This window comes from Sturnira hondurensis, unplaced genomic scaffold, assembly GCF_014824575.4.
Source record: "Sturnira hondurensis isolate 20B ecotype Veracruz unplaced genomic scaffold, ASM1482457v3 Scaffold0006655, whole genome shotgun sequence".
NCBI classification, from domain to species: Eukaryota; Metazoa; Chordata; class Mammalia; order Chiroptera; family Phyllostomidae; genus Sturnira; species Sturnira hondurensis.
The window spans coordinates 2,739,759-2,763,797 of NW_028079286.1; the positions used below are offsets into that span (position 1 = coordinate 2,739,759).

The 24,039-nt window shown below is 36.4% G+C and overlaps 1 protein-coding gene across 2 annotated transcripts in view; it reads right to left on the reverse strand.

The window, feature by feature from the left end:
* NUBPL (NUBP iron-sulfur cluster assembly factor, mitochondrial) overlaps positions 1–24,039 on the reverse strand; it is a 253,234-nt gene that overhangs the window by 211,464 nt on the left and 17,731 nt on the right. The window contains exon 4 of one of the 2 annotated variants that reach the window (XM_037050263.1): positions 6,953–7,043. In XM_037050263.1, the coding sequence (XP_036906158.1) occupies positions 6,953–7,043 (91 nt within the window). Of the gene's footprint in view, positions 1–6,952; positions 7,044–24,039 lie in introns of those variants that run through there. The other variant, XM_037050264.1, reaches the window with a different exon arrangement.

The following is a 24,039-nucleotide window of genomic DNA, read 5'->3' on the forward strand; positions in this document are numbered from 1 at the left end:
TAAGTAAGAAGAGCAATGCTCAACATTTCAAAGCTATGATACGAGGCAAGACTGGCACTGCCTATCACACTAAAATGTCAGCAATCACTTCACTTTATATAACATAATTCTCAAAAGTCCAATTACTTGCTACATAGTTCTTTCTTTTCCCAACATGGAAAAAAGGAAAAAATGAAAAAAGAAGTATAAGACAGTCATTCATATATATCACTAAGATTAGCTGCTAAGATAGTGTCTTAAACTGTCTTATTTTTCATAAAAAATATCTATATTATGTTTGCAAATTAAGTTACTCATATAACCAAAGCAGAAAATAAAATATGCAGTTAATGTAAAAGAAACTTAGCAGGAAGCTTATTTATTTATTCAACTAGGATTTGTTGCATATCTACTACATACCATGCATCAGAGAAACAAACCAAGAAAGACAGCCCCTGCTCTGTGGACACTGTATTGTCTAATACACAAGATAGGGAAAAACTCAACTGATAACTCAAAAACCCTATCCTTACAACTGCAATAAGGAGACTGAGGAACCAGAGAAGGTGTCGTGGGAGTAGAAACACTAAAACTGAGACCTGAGGAGTGGTAATTAGTTGTGGGGAAGGGGGGAAAGACAGCAGAGATGGAAGGCACTTCAAGCAGAGAGAATAAAATATTTGAGGGTCCTGCAGCAGCACAGATCCACTTTTGAGGATCAGAGGCCCCTGTAACTGGTGTTCACTGAGTAATAAGGCAGATTTGTTGGAATTTAGGTTGTAGAAGTACACAGAAGGAAAAGACCAGATCGATCACACAGCTTTATACTACTGGTAATGTTAGAAATTGAAATACTGGTGATGACTACATTAAGGATTTAAAAAATAGTAAGTTATATCACTTTTCATGTTATGAAAATATAATTGCAGGATACAATTCATAAAAATTTGTGGCTAGTGAAGTTTCCAAACTGAAAATTAGAGAAGGCTTACAGCTATGGCTTACAGCTAAGTTTACTGAGTCCCAGTGAAACACCACCATTCTATTTTCTCCCAACTCTGTAATGATTTCTGTTTTAAAGCACAGATTGATTCACTGGGTCAATACTGTAAATAATACCAAAGAAACTCTGTATTGTTATGTCTGATAGTGGTATTATTGCCAGAGCAAATTTATCCCATCTTTTTTTTTCCTATTTTTTCATTGTGGTAAAATATACAAACATAAAATTTATCATCTCAAGCACTATTAAGTGTATATATAGGTCAATGGTATTACATACTTTCATAATGGTATCCAACCATCACCACCATCTACCTCTGTAACTCTTCATCTTGTAAACTGAAACCCCACACCTATTACCCATTTCTCTCCATTTCTCCCCATTTCTCCCTCCCCATGTCCCTGGAAAGCACTATTCTAGTCCTGTCTCTGTGAGGTTGACTAAGCACTTCATGTAAGAGGAATCATAAGTATTTCTCCTACTGTGACTAGCTTATTTCAGTTAGCATAATGCCATCTTAGTTCATCCAGGTTGCAGGATATGTCAGAATTTCCTTTCAAGCCCTGGCTGGTGTAGCTCAGTGGATTGAGTGCTGGCCTGCAAACCAAAGGGTTGCCAGTTCGATTCCCAATCAGGGCACATGCCTGGGTTGCGGGCCAGGTCCCCAGATTGGGGCGTGTGAGAGGCAACCACACATTGATGTTTCCCTCTCTTTCTCTTTCCCTTCTCCTCTCTCTAAAAATAAATAAATAAAACCTTTTTTAGAAAAAGAATTTTCTGTCAAGGGTGAATAATATTACATTGTATGTATACACCACACTTATTTATCTATTCATCTATTGATAGACACTTGTATAGCTTCCACAATATAGCTACAGTGAATAATGCTGTTACGAACATCAGTGTACAAAATCTATCCAATTTTGATAAGCAAGATTTCATTTCAATCCACTACTCTGTATGCATGCATACCAAACACACAAAACTAGAAGAGAAGTCCAAAAGAAAATGAAAAATATGCCTTATTTCATTGGGTTTTGTTCTGGGGGTAGGGTGATAGAGGGGGTACTAATTCCTCCTCTCTCCAGTTAGCCTCACAAGTTCTAGATCATAACTTTTCATTAATATAATGTCAATATTAATGGCCTCTTTCTTTTCCCCATAGGGCTCCCAATTCATGAATGAATATTCCCCACATCTTCCATTTTCAAAACTCATTTGACAGGCTGCTTTCACCAAACTAGTTTCCTTTTTAAATGCGTTACTTTCTGTTAGCCTTAAAAAAAAAGCAGCATGTGTTCTGTGAAAGTATCCCCCAAAGGTTTCTAAAGTACCTTGTGTATGTACTAAAGTAACTATGAATCAACATTAACAAGGCCTGTTTTAAAAAGCAAAAATTTTGCAAGGCACATAAATAAAAACAGTGTTTTATTTTACAAATAAAACTGCAAGCTAATCCTTACTATCTAACCATAGTAAGTTCTTTCATTTTTCTCATCTGAGAGAAGAAATGGAAATGTACTGATAATTTTGAAAAGCATTAAAAATCACCAAAAGGTTAAGAAATAGGGGGAGAAAAGGTTTCTGTTTGGTTTGGTTTTTTTTTAACCAGGAGCTAGACTGGAAAAGAGAAATATTAAGTACCAACAGCCTTAACAATATGGTTCCACTACAAATGTACTGTACTACTTACTAATCTAACATCCTAGGGACAGCCCTTTGGTATAAGTCAAATGCCAAAGAGGTATAAGGGACCACAATCTTGTCTGCGGCAGATGTTAATCATAAACACAAAGATGCATGGCCCATTTGACACATATACGGATACACCTGACCAACATTACTTGATGCCACCCTGTGAAAGAAAGCCAAAATTAACAGACGGTAACTATTAAAGTACACTTAGTTGTTCTGTGATTAAATAAGGCATCTTTCAGTGATTTTACTTGCTGCAACCCCTGGCTGAGAGAGTTTGCAGCAGAGCAAGTAAAATTCCAAATGCAGCTGGCTGTTCTTCACTCAGGATTGTCAAAGGAAGAGGAAAAGGGTTTTACCACACTAGCAGATATTTAGTTCAGTGACCTATTCAATGACCTACGCAAGAAACATAAGCCAAGTAGAAAGATTGACGGACTTTTTTTGATAAACTAGGGTGATGGGAGTCTTCAAAGAACATAGACTTCATCTCTGAGATATTTCAGAGGTAAAAGCACCTAAAGCCAGAGCAAACCAAACCAACTTTTCAGTATTCCTTCAACCCATGATTATATTAGAAATAGCACCTTGTCTTAATATTATAAGTATGAAAGGTCATACAAATAATTTAGGAAAGCAGCAAAGAAAAAGTCATTCCTATAACACAGTGATTGTGCAATAATACATCCCAAAACCTTTGCCAAAGATAATCAGAGGAACTGTAGTATCAGATGCAACCCAAGGGGCCACAAGACAATGACCAGAGGAAGCAAATAATGAATCAGAAGCTTTGGGAACTGCACTGCACTAGAATTTATGCATCTCAACAACTTCAATAGCACCCCTAATTCTAATCTCCGAAAGAAAACAGCAAGGTGACTTCAGAAATAAGTAGAGTTCACTCTCATTGTTTTAAGGTTTCATTTATTTATTTTTAGACAGAGGGGAAGAGAGGGAAAAAGTGAAGTAGAGAAACATCCATGTGTGGTTGCCTCTTGTGTGCCCCCTACTAGGGACCTGGCCTGAAACCTAGGCGTGTGCCCTGACTGGGAATCGAACCAGCGACTGTTTGGCTCACAGTCCAACACTCAGATCACTGAGCCACACCAGCCAGGGCCACTCTCATTCTTTCTGCATTTAAATTACCTTTAAGAAGTCTTAGTCACTTCCTTGTAGTTCTTATTGGGGATGAGTGCTACTATAAAAGATCATTTGCCCAAGCTGACTTTCCACAACTTCTCTGTCTCATAAGCCCACACACAATTCCTACACTTGAAAAATGCTTAATACTTAAGGACAGATATAACAGAATACTGGCATGAGTGCAAATTTCTACCCTCCAACAACAGAACAGACGAGTGGATCCTCCTAAAAAAAAGTCTCCCATTTAATCATTAATAAGCACTATGCCATCCTCAATGAAATTACTTAACATTTCAATTTTAGTAACCTGTCTCCACAGGCCTTAAAATTTTCCCATTCTATAAGCTAAGTACATTAAAAGACATTCTTTAGTAAAACTAAGTAGTAATGAATTCTTAAGTATTTTGAAGGTAATTTATCATCACAAAACTATGGAAGAAAGCAGATTATTTCTACCAGTAAGAGTCATTTAAGAGAGCTTAGTGAAAATCCTTAACGTGGTCACAAAAAAGAATATTTACATCAGTGAAAGGCAGCAGCACACCTCCATGTGCAATCACCACTGATTCCCTTGCAATTTCAATTGAAAAACCTTTCCATGCAATAATTTCTAGCACTATAATCTGGCTAGACTATAATATGAAATTTGAATATCATGTTATTTGGAAAGTTAAAAAAGACAAATAACTAGTATTTATTCTTTTTTCTTTAAAAAAAGTATATTCATGCTTAGATGATAGTTTCCCCAAATGCACATGGATTTTACCCTAACCTCCACTAGTTTCCCAAAGCAACTGGTCATTTGCTGTCATTTCAATGTCAACGTGTTGAGAGTTTTGTATAATACTCTTTCTACAAACTGGGTAGACTTTCCATTACCAAAATTTTGCATAAAAACATATACACATCACTACTGTCATTTTTAAGCTTAGAGGAAGATTCTCAGCTTAAGAAACTCAAAACTATTATAAACTTAAATTTTTCTCTAATTAGTGAGTTCACTTCTCTAGAATCAGATATTAAATTTTCCTGATAATCAAAGCTAAAATCTCATATAACTTTCATAGTTTTTCTTTACTGTTAATTCAGTATTTTCACATCACATTATATATTCTGTAACAGAGGGTAAAAAAAAAGAAAAAATTAACATGATAAAATGTAGAAATGTCAAAAGGATGCCAAGTAGTGTAATAGTAACAGGTTTATCTAAGATTAAAAAAAATAACTTACAAGTTGGGCTTTTAAGAGCTCACATTCTTTTAAGTGAATGCGTAAACAGTTCAGTTTATTTCTTCGGGGACTTAAAATCAGCTTGTCAACACACAAGGTATTCTTTCCAAGCTTTTCAGGATTCCCAGTAGCTCATCTTTAGCAGAAAGCTATGTAATGGCAGCCAATTTGCAAACATCAAATTTAAGATTACAGCTTCAGTAAAACAAAAAAGAAAATTAAAGTCCACATCAAGCATTCCTGTTGGCATGGACTGAACAGACTGCTGAAGAAAAGACTGGCAGCAGGGCTCCGCTGGCCACCGCTCACGGGCTGCAGGCATCCGTTTTCACGTTACTTTAATCAAGAAACAGACACAATGAGTCTATCATTTAAGGCATGCAAATTCATTCCTACTTTTTTGTGAAAGCTTGGCTCACATCACATATGTGCAAACTATGTATGCATTCCACTAAAGGGACAAAGAATAAAGAAACTAGAATAACTGCGCCAAGATGGAGGCATAGGTGGAAACACTGTGCCTTCTCCCACAACCNCACATCAAGCATTCCTGTTGGCATGGACTGAACAGACTGCTGAAGAAAAGACTGGCAGCAGGGCTCCGCTGGCCACCGCTCACGGGCTGCAGGCATCCGTTTTCACGTTACTTTAATCAAGAAACAGACACAATGAGTCTATCATTTAAGGCATGCAAATTCATTACTACTTTTTTGTGAAAGCTTGGCTCACATCACATATGTGCAAACTATGTATGCATTCCACTAAAGGGGCAAAGAATAAAGAAACTAGAATAACTTAGCTTTTTAAGTTTATAGTTTCATGCAACAAGAAAACAACTAAGTGATAGCTTACAATATAAAACTGCTAAGGTCAATTTTATCATCAGGAGATCATCAAGTTTCCTTCAAAAGTTGTTAAGAATCCCTACTGTCTTATAAATAATTTCTCAGCATTTAATACTGTAATTGACTCCAATAACTAAAACACATACAAAAGCACCTTAAACAGCAGACAATGTCTATAACTAACTTCTAATGATGACAATAAAAAATACTCCTAATAGGTGTACAGATGATCTAATAAATACTCTTCAATAAATGCAGTCATTCTGTTCTATATACATGGAAACTAGAACCCCAGTAAGAAACAAAAAGAAGTTATTCAACTTTATACTTATAAGTAGAAATAAATTTTAATAAACTAATTTCACTTAAAACTATTTTTCAAGTACTACTTGTTCCAATTTTTCATTTTTTGATCATAGTGTTTTCTTGTTCTTAAAGCTCTATATTTGACAGCTTTACAATAAAATATAATAATGAAAATAATAAATATTAAAGATTTACTCAAAAACATTACTCTGTCCTAGTAATGGCACTGAAGGCTGGAGAAAGAAACTAACATTCTGAGGTTTTGTTGGGCTCTTTTTTTAAATACTTTAAGACAAATATGATGAAAATCTGATTAGAGAAAATAATTTTCATCTCTTCTAACACAAATATACACTTTCTCACATATCCATACATTTAACATTAAAAAGACAATAGTGATGAGCTAACTTTTGATCACTTACTATGTGCCAGGCACTGTGTTAAATGCATTATACTTACAGCAATTTTGTAATTGAGTGATTACTCACAGCAACTGTTAACCCTATTTTACACTTGGGGGGCGTGGGCGTTGAGGTACAAAGAGGCTAAAAATTCACTCAAACCACATAGTCAGTGACACAGATGGAATTCAATCCAGGCAATCGAGCTCCGTATCTGACTTCAGAATTATTATATTATACTGCACAGACATGGCACATACTAAAATGCCTTACTTTTATTTAGTAACAGGTACTAAATACTAAATAAAGGTATAACTATATTATCACACTATTTATCTCATTTTACTTACTCTGTGATAATTCTGGATTTCCTTTCAGATTCATCATCTTTGGAATTGACGGGCCATACACATCCACATCTAACAAACCAATCGCCTTTGACTGTACAAAAACAGAATTTATCATAAGATTATTGCCATTCTTCATCTAAGTTAAAGCACATAACAACAGTAGGTCTGGCTATAGAAAGACAATCTGCAAAATATTCCAAATTCATAACCTAAAGTTTCAAAGCAACAGTAAATTAACAGATAATAAACTACTTAGGGCAAATAATTTTTGTTGGTTTACTAGAAAACTAACCAGAGAAATCCACTGCATACAAATGGTGGTCCAGATTTCCCATACAGTTTCAAATAGACTAAAACTTTTTGATCTAAAAACTAACAAATTACTTGCACACAATGTTAAAATAATGATTTCAATGGCCCACAATACCCCAGGAAGATGCAGCATTAACTTTTGGAATGGCCACCTAACACAACAAAGAATGCAAAAAAAAATGTTTTAATCATGAAAACAAGATCATAATTAAAGCAAGTGAGAAATTCTGATGCAGATCCGGCATGGAAATGCTCATGAGGATAGTGGCCGACATGACACACAGACAACCTCCTACTGGCAAGCCACAGTTAGCGACTCTGCGACCCAAGGCCTTCTGGAGATTCATGGACAACCAAACCTGTTTTCTCTGATGATCCATCCAGCTGCCCAAGGGCAGAATATCCTAACTGTTCTCTCCACTAGCTGCCAGTTAATCGCCAGCTTAGCCAAAGAAAGGACAACAAAACTCACTATTCCCAAATATGTCTTTTATTTTCTTCTCCCCCTCCTCTTTCTCCTTTGATACATTAGATCAATCTGTTATTGGTTCTTCTCATATACAAGCAAACAACATGTTAATACTAACTATATACCTTTGAGTTACATTTCATCAAGTATCCTGGCAAGGTAAAACATTTAACCTCTCAAAAAAAGTTTTTAAAAACTAAAGAATCCTGATCTTCCATGTTATCTACCTATTTCCAGAGATAAAATTACTTTTTAAACCTTGCTGTCTAGTTTCTATAAATACACAAAATAAGGGACATTCAACATTTATGTCCCTAACTTTATACTGACTCAAATGCGGTTCCAAGAAAACCATTTAATGTCCCTGTGTGACTCACAGAGAGTAAAAAAAACAGGGATTAATATCTACCACTACCAAATATCAGCTTACTGTAAAATAAGTGAGAACACAGGAAAGATACTTACCTTTAAGAAAATGGTAGTACACAAAATTTAGGTGTAATGAATTTAAGTATTAGCATTAAAAAGGCAGGAACATTCTATTAGGATGACCCACTTTAATGCCTTTTGAAACCATAAGCAAACACATATAGTTGAATTAAAACACAAAAAATATAGAAAAGAAGTGAAGTTTTAGGATACTGTAACTATCATTCGAGAATTTCACCTTTTTCTTACCTTCTGATACCTACAAAAAAACTAAAAGCTAGCACAAAATAATAGTAAATGCCCATAAAAACAAAAAAATAGTCTACGATTCTTTTTCCTTGCTCTCTTATATTATTGCTAATTTTATAATAACTAGAAAGGGTTAGGTCCCAGGTTTCAAATTGATCTAAAAATACATGTCAAGTAAAGTAACAGCTTTTCAAGTTTGCATGCTCATGAAACAAGAAGACAACTAAGAGGTGCTTGCAATATGAGACTGGAGGCTCAATTTTATCACTACTAGATCTTCAAATTCCTTCAAAATGTTGGGGAGAATCTATCCTGTTTCAAGAAAACTATGCCTGTCTAAAAGTGAACCATTAGGAAGAACTAAAGACCTACCCTAAAATTTGCTGCAGTGGAAGTAAATTTTATGTATATCTAGATGGTTGCTCACATACATTATCACATAAGATTAAAGGGAGGGAGGGAGACTATGAGATTTTAGAGCTTACTAGAGAATGGAACTAAGAACAAGGGAGATTCTTCTGTGTTCGGTTCTCTGCATACTCCCCCTAGAGTAGTTACCAACTGACCTAAATTTAGTAGCAATGCTTACATGTATCAAAAAGGAAACAAGGGAGAAGAAGGTACAAAGACCAAAAGGGAAAAAGTAAAGAGAAAGGGAAAAAAGGGGTAAAGGCAGGGAAGATGAAAGGAAGAAAAGATGGACGGAAGTTAAACAGCAGTGTTACATTAAGAACCTGGATAAACTAGGCCATTACAGCCAGCACTGTGGACAAATCAGAATCTTTAAGAACATGCCATCCAAATCACCCAAATAAACACCTAGACTTCCTCTGATTATATCTCCCCATTGCTTGAATTTCCTCTGGGTGCCAGGCACTCCTCTAAGCACTTGATGTACATTTCTCATCGACCCCTCACAGGTGATATTATACCTACTTATGGATAAGAAAGCTGGACACTAACAACTCAAAGTGACCTTTGCTAAAAATATTCTTTCTTAGAATGAAGCACATGGGAAATTAAACACGAAAATACCACCAGAACTTGAACAGGTTCTGGCTATAAGATATAGACCAGGAGTCAGCACGCTTTCCCCAAAGAGCTAAAAAATAGTAAATATTTTAAGCTTTGTGGATCCTTGACTCACAATTACTCAACACTATCATTATGCCACCACAACAGGCATAGACAACGTGTAAATGAATGAGCACAGCTGTGTTCCAATAAAAATCTACCATGCAGGCAAGATTTGGTCCATAGGACATAGTGTGCTCACACTGATTTAGAAAATAAACTTTTTTATGACCAAGTTATTCAATCACCCAACAATGTAATTTTGGTAGAACCAAGAGCAGGCAGGACATAGACATCTCTTGTGCCAGAGAAATTATCTCAGCAAAACTTTACCTTCTCATCTTTAATTGGCTAGTTTTTAAAAATAATAAAGAGTACATTTTTCAGGCTGTCTCACTTTCCAGTGTAAGTCAGTCAGCATGTTTTAATTAGATTTTACATATCATGAATGACACTGGTGTCCATTAAGTAGAAATACCAAAGCCTATAGTAATTAACACATATGTACTTTGAATTGGCATAGCTACTGAACTAGCAAAATTACTACAGCTACAAAAATTAGCTTATACACATTTTGACATCTAGAATTCAATAATGTTCAAATGATACCAAATAAACTATTATTCATAATTTACTCCATTATTTTATTTTCCCTCCATCATTTTAAAAAGACTTCTATTTTATGTGTATAAATAGTCTCTCAATTTAAACTTCAAACAGTTTTATACTGCAGGTAAAATAAACAAGCAAGGTGGAGGCTATAAATAAATATATGCAACTAGGTGTGAAACCAGCCAAGTTTAATCAATACTTTCCACACACTCCTCCTAAAATAATTATATTTAGTAAAGAAAGTTCCCATTAGGATTTTCCTTCTTTCATTTCAGCCACACTCAAAATCACTACATCACTACATCACATAATCTCTACAGCCCCAGCTGGTGTGGCCCAGTGGATTGAGTGCCAGCCAGCCTGCTAACCAAAGGGTGGCTGGTTCAATTCCCAGTCAGGGCATGTGCCTGGGTTGCCAGCCAGGTCCCCAGTAGGGGGCGCACAAGAGGCAACCACACGTTGATGACTCTCCCTCTTCCTCCCCCTCTCTCTAAAAACAAATAAATAAAATATTTTAAAAAACAATTACTACAAAAGCCTCACCAAATATACAACAGATAAAGAAAATGACTGTTAGCAAAATTAACTATAAACTTACTATTGTGAAGTATGACTGCCATCTTTATTGTCACCATAAAACATAACCTCATACATTAATACCTAATATTACATTCTTTTTTCTGACTCTTGCATACTCAAAGTCTAGCAGGTGACATAAAACAAGACAGATCAAACCCCAAGATGCTATTTAGAATTTTGGATTTGTTTCCTTAAAATTCATAATACCCTGTGAAAGCTGTAAAAGGTGTCAGAATTATTCAGTGTGATTATACTGTTTCATTATTACTACATGAAAGCTGCAATTTAGAAGCCTATAAATTCTACTTTTTTGGTTTGATTTCAAAGGCACTGACAACAGTTTTGATATTACTTTGTTCTTCCAACAGAATTTATACTAAAGAAGACTGTAAAGCTTCATTGACATGTTCCTTTTATCTATGTTATCTGCTAACAGAACCCATCAAAACATCATCTTAGAGCGGTACCACCCCATTATTTGTAAGTAAACATTCATTTAGGACTAAGATCTATCTAAAGGTTGTTCTTTCCTTACAAGTATTACGTTAAGAATCCCATGATTATCTGCACATTATGTTCCATTTACCTTTTGGCTAGCAATTGAGATTTGCTCAACTTAGAGTTGGGTCAAGCCCCATCCTTCCCCTCTCTCTGCCTAGCTTTAAATCAAGCTTCCATTCAGAAGAATTTCAGTCTCTTTCTTAGTAGATAGCAAAGTTCTATTAGCTAAGTTACATATAAATCCTACTCTCAGAAGAACTAAAATTAGACAAGGTGGTAAGAAAATAATTTCCTACTCTTTATTAAAGGAGTATATAAAGTCTTCAAGTTCAGTCAGAAAGAGAAACAAGGGCAAGAGAAAGGAAAAAGTCACCTGGTTGGATGGAGCAAAAAGAGAGATGAAAACTAATTGCTTACAAAAAGAGCTAAAAAAGTAAAATTAGAAGTGAAATCATAGATTTCACATTAAAGACTATTTTAAAGCAGAAAGAAACCTACATGATCACCTTAAGTCTTCTGTGTACTTCTTAGTGATGAAGAAACACTCCCAAAGGAAATGTCACAGCTGGGCATCCGATCCAAATCTCTCCCCAACATACCAGGAGGCCTAACCGGTAACAATCACCAGTCACTCCACTTTTTCTCTTTCATCTCATCCCCTAGTACACTCCCCCTTTTCACTCCACTCCAGACACACTGCCTTTAACACAACAGTGTCTTTAACACAACAGGCATATGACTGCCTTAGGACTTTAGTACTGGCTGTTCCTTCAGCCAAGAATTCTGTCCCCTGTGTATCGTGGTTCTCTCTGTCACTTCCTTCAAGTCTTGATCCAAACATCACCATGCAGTGAGTCCTGCACTGGCCATCCGATCTAAAATTGTAGCTCCCTCATCACTACACCGAATAGTTCCTACTCCCCTTCCTGATTTTTCTTTCTCCATTGCACCTATGTCAATATTTAACATACTATATATTTACTTACCTTGTTTATTATCTCTCCCCACGATAATGTTAATTCTATTAGGGGAAGGACTTTCGTGTGTTTAGTCCCCTACTGTAAGTGGAACCTAGAACAGTAAACAGTCATGGAGATACTCCATTCCATCCCAAGAAACTGACTCAGTAGGTTGGGGTCCAACAAACTGCATTTGTACCACTCTAGGGTTCAAGATAACTACAATGTGAAAAACAATAATATAGATAATACAGGAAAGATAGAAACAAAATTCTGTACAAGGGCCCACCAGTAAGATCGTGGTTACAGTAATCTACAGTAACCAACGGTAACTTTGAAGAGTTGTGGAGTTTTTTAACTATAAAAAAGTAGTTAACATTCTGCCACATGGGAGAACAGTCAGTCACATAGCATGGGAGATACGTATACAAAAACAAAGAATTCACTGTTTATCTACAATAAAAATTCAATTGAGTGGGTGTTCTAATTTTTATTTGCTAAATCCAGCTATCTTTCCCCAGCATCTCTTCTCAATACTGCAGTCAGAATGATTAGGTTAAAATACAAGTCAGATCGTGTCTGTTCAAAACCCTTCAGCACTGGCTGGTGTGGCTCAGTGGACTGGGCACTGGCCAGTGAAACAAAAGGTCTAGGGCTCCATCCCCAGTCAGGGCACACACCTGGATTGAGGGCCTGGTCCCCAGTTGGGGCTGAGCCAGAGGCAACTGATCAATGTATTTCTCGTACATTGATGTTTGTCTCCCTCTCTTTTCCCTTCCCTTCCCCTGTCTCTAAAAGTAAATAAATAAAAAAAATTCAAAACCCTGCATTTCCACACTTTCCCCATTTCACTCATGTAAAAGCCAACGTCCTTACAACAATTCACCAGACCCCATAAAATCTATCTCAGTCCCCACATCCACCTCCCAGCCCTGTTAATTTTCAGCACCTAGGAGTTCAGTCCTCTTCTTACTCCAGAAGTCACAGTGGCCTTCTTATTATTCCTTAAATAGTAAACTACACATGCTCCCACACATTGGCCCTTGAACTGGATGTTCCTTTTGCCTGCCTGACACAATCTTCCCTAAAAGGTAGTCACAGACTGCTCTTCATTCCTTTAAGTCTTTGTTCAATGTCTTAATTTCAGTGGAGCCCACCCTATTCTAAATTGCAAACACACCCTCACCTTCACTACTTCCCCTCCTCCTTATTCCAGACTACTTTTATTACTTTCTAACCTGCTATGTAAATTACTTAATTGTGATGTTCATTACCTACTCATTGTAAACTCCAAAAGGGTAGTTATGTCCCTAAGCACCTAAAACAGTAAGCATGAAATAAATATTTCTTGAATGAATAAACACACGAATACATGAATACATGGATGAATGAATGAACAAATAAACAAATCTCCATTTGTTCCTCTGTAGAATATCAGGATTTGTTACTATATGATCCCTAATGTCCCTCTTAAGCTTTACTATTGTATGATTTTATGAAATTCTACTTTTTTACTAACATTTTCAGCTATAGGATTCAAAATGAGATAATGTACACAAGGTTAAACTATTCTAGTGTTAAAGAAAGGATCATGAATTTCCTATAGTCCATCCCTAACCACTATTTTTCCCCAAGAAAATCCAGTGTCATCTTCATTTTTCTATTAAGCTCAACTCCAGGAAAATGGGACTTTATGAAGAACATCTAGTATAAAAAAATGGCTCTCATACGCTGCTATAAAAATATGAGTAAAAATGAATAAAAAATAAAGAAACAAAGTATATATATATATATATATATATGTTCTATATATAGAGAACCTAACCATATATATATATATATGTTCTATATATATATATAGAACCTAATCTATATAGAGAGAGATAGATTGACTTAAGATATATATATAGATAGACAGATAGATAGATCTTATATATCTAAATCTTTGAAAACTAAGCCACAACATGGTAAAAAGAGGGCATTATTTAAACCTGCTCACTAGCAAGATTAGGTTCAATATGATTTCTAATATAAAGAGGCTACACAGGAGTTCTGTTACGGGTCTCTTTGTTTTTCCTTTCCAGAGCAAGATGGTCAGGACAAGAAGCAATTTCCTTCAGTCTCACGTTTTCATCTAGTAAGTAACAAGGAAAATAAATTAAGGGTAAAACATCTAACATTAAGACAATAAAAACTCTAAATCCTTGCCCTGTATAACTTTTTTTTAAAAAGCATTAATTCCCTTAGCCTTTCAAAATCAGAGTAAAATTGGAAAGCCTTGTATCAACACAGTAATGCATGAAATGCAGAAAAAGATACTTCTAGACACTAGACCCGAATAACAAGTCATCTCATTCATGACTTCAACCAGCTGCTTTTTTGCGAGACCTAGAAACCTAAGAAAACAAGAACTTTTCCCAAGCCAGATAAAGTACTGCTGCAAAAACACTGAAAACCAACACCAATTCCTTCAGAATGTCCTTAATTAAACTGCAATGCAGGCAAGAGCATTTACAATTCTGATAGCAGCTCTTCCAGAGAAAAGCAGTGCAGCAATCACAGGAATTGGATGTGAACAGAGTACTTGATCCACCCATCAGATTCAAAGCCACAGGAGCCAAAGCAGCTGGTGTGGAAGCCAGGCCTTCACATGCCCTCTCTCCAGTCCTCTCAGTGACCCTCCCAACACTGCCCCGCTGAGGATGAAGGGCTCTTTTTATTCCTCTAGAAGATGTGATAGGGGAAATAATTCACTGAGAAACAAAAATTGAGAGAGGAAAATGAGTTTGTAAGAGTCAGTTGGGGTGGGGGAGGGGGGAGAATAATTAAGAAAAAAGATTATTCTGTGAGAAAGATCTGGATAACTTACTGACAGAATTAGATTATAAAATTCAAAGGATGTGCAATAGTTTTCCCACCAACATGTTCTAAATGAAATGAAACTAAGGAAGAATGCACTAAACGTAAAATTAGGGTAGCCATTCTCTGTCTAACTCATAATCAAATTCAGCAACTTCCACGAACAAAGTGAGAGAATGAATTACTGGCAGCAAGCTGCACACTTCACCAGAAGAAATTGAAAAGGTAGGCCAAAGGGTCCTGAGGAGGAACACACAGCCAACAGCTTCTCCAGAGCTATTCAAACACAATTGCCATTGCTTCTAATTGGAAATCTTAAAGCATGTTGTGCATTATGCTTTCTATCTAAAACTGCATAGAAAATAGAAAGGAAAAGCAGTTTGGGGCTTTTTACCTATCTAAACATCATCTTACAAAACAGTATTTTTATTTCATTTTGTTGGCTGAGTGCGGTACATGTGTCTGTGTGCATATGGAGGAGGAGGAAGAGGAAGAGCAAGTAAGGAACAATCCCTAATAGAAGATGGGCTCTAGGATCTATCATAACACACTTAACCCCTCTATTACTCCATTAATTTAAAAAAAGAAAACACTATGCTATCTTTCACTTTAATATTTGAAAGTAAGTTCCTTATCTAGCACACTGAATTATTCTTAAAAGATGCCACAGAAGTAGACACACATATCTCAAGTCAATTAATACTATTAATAAACATTAGTGGTTATCCACTAGCAATTTAAGAAATTAGATAATCTACTTACTCACAGATGGCATTCAGATCATGAGTGACTTTAAAAATTATACTACACTGAAATATATATATAACTATACAACAAATTAAATATAAAATTGAAGAACTATGAAAAACCCAGAAGGTACCAACCATTATTATCATCACCTACAAAATGATGTTATGAAAATATAATTATCTAAACCCAGGTAAGTTATATTTATGTAATTAACTTTAAGCTACTATAATGCACAGTGAAATATTTTTAAATATCTCAGTTACCCCTTGATGAAATATTTTAAAGGATCAATAATGGATTTTCCTTTCAAAACATTAACACCATAAAGTTAATTAACAGTTACTCTATTAATTCTGATGCCAAATAGCAAATTTTTTTGACAAATGAAAATCAATGTACTAAATACCATATAAATCACACAGGTGATTACCGTTTTAGATTTTTAAAAACAAGTAACACATTAAAAGCACAGTAGAATGCATGAAGAAAGAAACTAGGATTTGCATCACCAAATAGATGGGTGATTGTGGATAAGTTACAAACCTTACTGAACCTCAGTTTTCTTACCTATAATATAAAAATTAAGAAGATTACCTACATTATAGAATTTTTGTGAGATCTTAGAGCAGTGTGAATGTGTTAAACAATAGTTTACAGTTATATGCCAGGGACTTCCTAAACACTGTACTTATGTATTGTAGTTTATTTAATCCTCATAACAAGCTTATGATGCAGGTGTATAATAATAGTCAATGAAGAAACCAAGGCACAGAAAGGTAAGTAATTTGCCTGAAATCGGGCAGCCGTAAGTGCAGAAACAAACAGGGACCTAGGCCACATGCCTTCAGAGTCCAGGCAACTGCTACAGCCGGCCATCTCTCTCCAATGAGAGCAATCAAGTCAAACTCCCAGCACAAAGTAAATACTCAATGTCAGTATCTTTTCTCCCTTCCATCAGGACCCCTTTATATACTGAATCAGGAAAAAAATGAGCATTTATTGTCAGCAAATAGTTAGTTACCATGCAAGACAACCATCCGAAATAACATCATAATTATTAACCCAGGCAACTATGTAACATAAGGTCTAAGAATAACAAAATAATTTTTAATGTGCACTTATTGCTTTTATTTGATGTTGTCCACAGGTTTTTTTGTTTTTGTGATTTTTTTTCCAAATGACTTGCTTTAATTAGGTCATACAAAAAGTAGATGGGAGAACTGACCTTGGGGTCCAATTGTTACACCAATTTGCATTTTTTAAATAATTTTTTCATTTTTAAATTACAGTTGACATACAATATCATATTAGTTTCTGGGGGAGACTATTTTATAAGAGCAAGAATCATGTCTAGTTTAAGGTTTTATATAACATCACTATGAAAACAGCCCCTACTAAATATTAAGTAACATATTTTATAGAAATTGAATTTAGGGGGTTTGGTATATTAGCCAATTTTTAAGTTACACTTACATAGATTACAAAGAACAGACACATCCAAAATTCAGTAGTAATATAAACAAAGGCTCATACACTCAAGCCTAGAAGATACTTGGCTGGGCCAAAAGAAAACCAGCTATTAACTAAGGTGGATACTAAGCAAAAAGATAAGCAATTTATTATATTATGCTTCTTTTTATTGTTGTTGTAGCTGTATAGACATCTGTATTTCTTTGCTAAATCAAACAATACTTAGTATAAGCTAAGACATAAAAATAGCCAGTTACTGTCCTGGCTGATATAGCTCAGTAGATTGAGCACCAGGTTGCTGGTTTGATTCCCAGTCAGGACACATACCTAGGTTGCAGGCCAGGTCCCCAGTAGGGGATGTGCGAGAGGCAACCACACACTGATGTTTCTCTCCCCTTCTTTCTCCTTCCCTTCTCCTCTCTCTAAAAATAAGTAAACAAAATCTTTTAAAAAACAGCCAGTTACTGAATACTTACTATGTGCAAGTTGTAATGCTAGAAACATTACATATACAGCTCTACATTTCACAGTAGCTCTGTAAAGCAGCTACTATTATTATCATTATACATTCCATAGATGAGAGACCTGAACTTTGAGAGGTCAAGTACCTTGCCCAAGTTCGCACAGAAAGTAAAAAGTTGGGCATTCAAATTCAGATTTGCCTGAAACCAAAAGCCACATTTATCCTACCAAATATATCCAGACCTCACTGGGTATCAGAATTACCTGGGGAACTTGTTAACAAAACTGATGGTCAAATCCCACACCTAAAAACACCAATTCACAGAGATTCTGATTTAGTTAACAAGCTCCCCAGGTGATTCTTATGCAGCGAGCTGGCACTGGTCTAGGACCAGCACTTCAAAACCACCATACTACCTTGAACCGCCTCCTCTATGTTAGTTCAGTGATTAGAAGGTGAGATTATAGGATATTAGACACCAAGTTTTATATGCAATGAGTGTTAAGAATGGAGTAAGGACCCAATTCTATTTTAGATTAGAAATACATTTTTTAAAAATGACATCGCCTTTTTTATTTACCACCAAAGCCTGGAGTCATCTTTAATTTATCCTTCTCTTTTATCTCTTAAGTTTGTCTCTTCCTTTGCCTTTTCACTACTGCCTAGAGGACATCAGCATCTACTGACTTCTACCCACTGAGAACCCCTTACCTCCTCACCCCTTCTTTTCATAGGCAGACTTCACCCCTCTAGAAAGGAGGGAAATGTCAGATTCCCACTTCCCAGTCTCCCTTGTAGCTAAGTCACACTCATGAGATCCAATCCTAGTCAGTAAAGCTAAAGAGTGCCTGGTGAAAGTTTTCTTTCCTAACAACAACAACAACAACAAAAAAAAAACAATATAAAAGCACACCCTTTTTCTTTCTGTTTGTGACTAAGTGGGACAGCCATCTTATAACCATAAGGATTAAGCCAACAGAAATTCAGAAAAGTACAACTCAGAGCCCTGATACTTCCAGATTTCTTATGTTAAATAATAAACACCCATTTTCGGGCCAATTTTAGTTGAGAAGTCAACACTCACTCTGGCTATTTCAACAGCCTCGCTTGCCTCCAATCTTTCTCTAATTGGTCCTTCAACATCACTATAAATCTTACCTTTGAAAAGCACAGATTTTACCATGTACCATAAACTAGTAGAAAACTCTCTAATGTATCCCACTGATAAACACAAAACCCAAACTCCTTTACAAATGAATCCAGTTTACCTCCAACTAGATTCCCGACAAACTCTCTTATCCCAATATACCTACCATACACTATAGTCATATAGACTACTTCTCATTCCAAACACCTTATAATAAATTTCCCGCTACATTCCTTCAACCTAGAATTCTCTTATTTTCTGCTATTTTTCTACCTGCCAGTAGAAGTAGGTTAATTCTACTTAGCCTTCAAATTACTGTACCTGCTTAAAACTAATTAATTTCTGTCCACTCCTTTATGAACATACTGTGTTTATATCCACCAACTGCTGTACTTACCACACTCTTCCTAATAATGTATACATCTTATTATTACACACCTTATCATATGTAAGTATATATATATATATGTATGTATTTTTTATATCTGTCTTTCCCACAAGGCTGAAGGTATTGTGAAGCTAGCACCCATGAGTAAACACTGATATAAGATGGCCCGTCAAGTGTTCAGTTGAATTTGTCCATAATATGTTGTTTAGGACATAAAAGGAATGAAGATTGTATTTTTTTTTTTACATCAATGTATGGTTGCCTTTTGTGCGTCCCCTGCTGGGAGTTGGCCTGCAGGAAACTGGACTACAACCCAGGCATGTGCCCTGACTGGGAATCGAACCGCGATCCTCTGGTTCGCAGGCCCACGCGCAATCCACTGAGCTACACCAGCCAGGGCCTGAAGATTGTATTTTTGAAAGAAAGAAAAACTACAACAAAAATATTTGAGGCATTTGTGAAAATTATTTTTGTGGAACCTCACAACCTTTTCAAACTTAAGATACAAAACAAAATGTTTTAACTGTTAATCGCTAAATGAGAACCGGAAAGGCAACATAAAGCCTCGGAAAACTCCTCAAATACTCGCTTATATATGCCAATTTATCTCTCCTCTCCTATGATTAAAACAACTTCTTGAATTCTATGTCAGCCAGTAAATGGCCGAGCTTTAATCCCATTATTGGTGTAGTCCCATAGAAACACTGTTGGGAAACCACAATGAGAAACCACTTCACATTCACAAGGACGACTACAATCAAAAAGAAGAATAAGGGGACTAAGTGGTAATGGAAAAATAAAATAATCTCCCTAAAAATAAGAAGAGAGACAGAGAGAACAAATAATTCAAAAAAAAGACAGAAGATAAGTAGTGGCAAAGAAGTAAAAAACTGGAGTCTTCACACACTCCTAAGAGAAATGTAAAACGGGGCTAGCCACCTAAGAAAACAATCTGGCAGTTCCTCAATGGTTAAACACAGAGTTCCCACATGACCCAGCAATTCCACTGCTAGGTGTAGCCAAAGAGAACTGAAAATACATGTTCTCACAAAAACTTATACACAGATATTTATAAAGGCATTATTCATAACCAAACCATGGAAACAACCCAAATGTACATCAACTAATGAAGTGGATGAATAAAATATGGTACATCTATACAATGGACTGTTACTCAGCAATAAAAAGAAATGAAGAACTGATACATGCTACATCATCATGAACCTTGAAAACATCATGCTAAGTGAAAGAAGCTAGCAACAAAAGACCATATAGCATATGATTCCATTTACACGAAATGTCCAAGATAGACAAATCCATACAGACAAAAGAGTATATTAGTAGTTGCCTAGCGCTGGGATACATGGGGATTTTGAGGAATTATGGCTCAGAAGTTCAGGATTTATTTGGGGGGCAATGAAAACGACCTAGAACATTGGTGACAGATGTACAACTCTGTGAACATGTCAAAAACCACTGAACTGTAAATACCACTTCCAACAAATGAACTGTAAGGTATGTGAATCACATCTCAATAGAACCATTAAAAAACTGCTAGGACAATTGTTAGAATTCTCAGTTATAACACTTAGCAAGTCTTAAACAAAGGCAAAGTTACTGACTAACAGGTAAGATAGAGTGGGCTAAAAAGTATTGTGTTTTCTATCTTGACCAGAAGTTGACTGGCAAAGTTCAATACAAAGTTCAATACATTGCTGAATTTTGACAATCAAGGGCAAATCTACTGTTTACCAAACTTTAAAATAGGTAAATTAGTTTTCAAATGCATTGAGAAAATGTATCTGACATCAACAAGTGTACAACCAAGAAACCTGGAATGGAGGTCATCCCTGAGTCCTTCCTCTCCTCTCTCATGTCCAATCCATCACTAAGACCTACCATTTTTACCTCCTTCTCCATCTCCACTTTTCCTGCCAATACCCTGGTCTAAGACATCATCATGCTCTCCTGACTAGGTGACTAATAGGCTACACTAGTCTCCTTGCCCACTCTAACATCCCCTCCATTCTCCACACAACAGTGAAGTACTTCTTTAAGTGAATCTGATCTGACCTCCTTGCTTAAAATTGCTTCCCATAGCCTTTAGGATCAATTCTAAAATTCTAAAATTCTTGACATGATCTCCAAGGCTGCTGCTACTCCCCCCTCCCCCTGACTACCACCTCCCTGGCCTTTGTGAGGTTCCTTCACCTCCCTGCGCTCCTTTCCATTCAGGGTTTCCTGGCACAAAGGCTCTTGCTCTGCAGGAGTTTTCACTCAAATGACGGTGGGGGACACATGGAGGAAAAGGATGATTGAGAGATGATAGGTAGGTAGGTAGATAGATAGATAGATACATAGATAGATAAGAATTTGGAGCTCTAATTATTTCCATGAAAAAATAAAACAGGGTAATGGGACAGACAGTAATGGTGGCTGTAGAAAGGCAGGTGTGGGTAATGTTACTCCCTCAAGGAAGTCTTCCCTCACCCCTCACATTAGATCAGTGTCCCCTTATATGTTCTCCTGAGAACAGGATTTCTCCTTTGCAGCACTTGTCACAGATATAAATAAACAACCTAGACTTTCTTATTCACCAGTGTATTCAAAATTTCTACCACTGTCTGACACACAGTGGAGCACTAGTAAACATTTGAAAAGAATGCCTTGGGGTCTCCAGTTTCACAAACAGAGCCATACAACCACAGGCCATGTGATATAATCAGCTACCCCATCTAACTCTGCCGGAGCCCAAACCAAGAGTCACCACGAGATACAAGAGAGGTTATCTGTCCCACCCCTGCTCCATCGGCCCTCGCAATACCCTCTCTGCCACCTCTGGTTTACCACAGCCTCTGTCATATTCCCTGCAAGGTTTCACAAGACACGCACTTAAACGACAGCTGGCTTCCATCTTTCCTATCTAATCATGTATAAAAATAAAACAGCATTTATATTAAGGCAATCATTCCCATGGCAAATACGAAAACGGCAGAGCCCTAACTGGACGACCTCGAGAAGCAGCAGCTTTGCAGGGGACTTTGTCAAAGGCAGATGTTAGCTACTCAAGTTCCATTTATAGGACTTGTTTCCAAGCAAGTTTACTCTTTCCTGACTTCAATTTCCTCCTTTAAAAATGACATTTGGTAGGCTCTCTAAATGCTCAAATTCCCCTTTTTCTTTTGATTACTTATAACATCCTTCAGTAATATGAAATCAAATCCTTTTTCTCCACTATAAAAACAAACTCTACCACCAGAATACTTCTGCAAAGATTCAATGCTCAAAACCTGCATTATTTATAATGGAGAAATTCTTTTAAAAGAATTAATATTCACAAGCTCTGTGGTGAGATCATTGTAAGACAGAATTGGGAGCTAATTAAGCTAAGCAATTCTCATTAAATGGAAAGAAACAAGTAATATTAAGATTTGGCTCTTCAGTGTTTGGTCAAATGCCTATTAACCACAGTGTCCAGGGAAAGTTCTACCCTAGTATTGTTGTAAGTAGCCCTCTTATTCCAAAGATGTCCTCCACTCCCACTTCATCCCACCAGAGTGGTCTGATCCTTCTTTTGAAATTTAATCCTTTGGAAAAGAAAAGAGACCAGTAGTCTAACTAAAAAGCCTCTCTGCCGTTTAAAAAAAAACAAAACAAGTACACAAATTTACCCTAAAACGTCCTTCCCCTGGATGAGTGCCACCCTTACTCATGCACAGCTGGTGTTTGCTCACTAAAATACTCTGTTCATAAACAAGCCCCCTCTATTCTATCATCGCTGGCATCTATTAATTTTCAAATATTTCCTACCATGATAAAATTCTATGCTATGTAGCTTTTGGAAATAATTGTTCTAGTTAGCACCAATTCATCCTGACACGAATCATTTTTTTAATTCCTCAGAGAACTCCTAAAAGAACAAAGCTTACCACTATTTTAAGCCAAAGAAAATAAGGGAACTGCCTAACAAAATAACAAGCAGATAACCACTTAAAACCAATGTGCTATACTAATTAGAACATTTGAAATCAATGTCAATTTTTAAAACTCTATAGTTTTAGCAGCTTAGACAAATCTCAGGATATATGCATTCTTTTATCACCACCTTAACATGCACTGCTAGGTAGCAGACCATTTTCTCAAAGCTGCTCTGATTCCCCAGGTGACCTTATTCAGTTCCGTAGTCCGAAAGACCACCTATACTTTAACAATTTCCAAGTTTAAATCTTCAGCCCCAACTTCACCTCTGAATCCTGGACTTTTCAACACATCCACTAAGGCACAGGCGGCAAACACAAGGCCTGTGGGCAGTCCACCTTGTTTTACCGCCTGGCACCTTGTTTGGACCTCGGCAGTGCTGAGCTCCTTGCCCCTAGTTAAGTAGTTACATTTACACAGTCCTAGAATTACATTCGGCCCTTTCAAGGCAACCACAAGGCTGATGCGGGCTCCAGTGAAAATGAGTTTGACACCCCGGCACTAAGGTGTCTATTGAGTACTTCAAACTTAACATGTGATAAGAGAACTAATTTTAATCTCCAATGTCTCCTTCAGAAGTCTTTTCCATTTCAGGAAATATCACTACCAAGAAACTTAAAAAGTAATCAAATTATCATGCATGCTACAACATGGACAAATCTTGCAAACGTTATGCTAAGTGAAATAATCCACATACAGACCTGGCTGGTGTGGCTCAGTGGACTGAGCATGGGCCTGTGAACTGAAAAGGATATGATGTTTTTCTCCCTCTCTCTCTCCATCCCTTCCCCTCTCTCTGAAAATAAACAAAATCTTTTTTAAAAATCCAGGTATGATGGGACAAATAT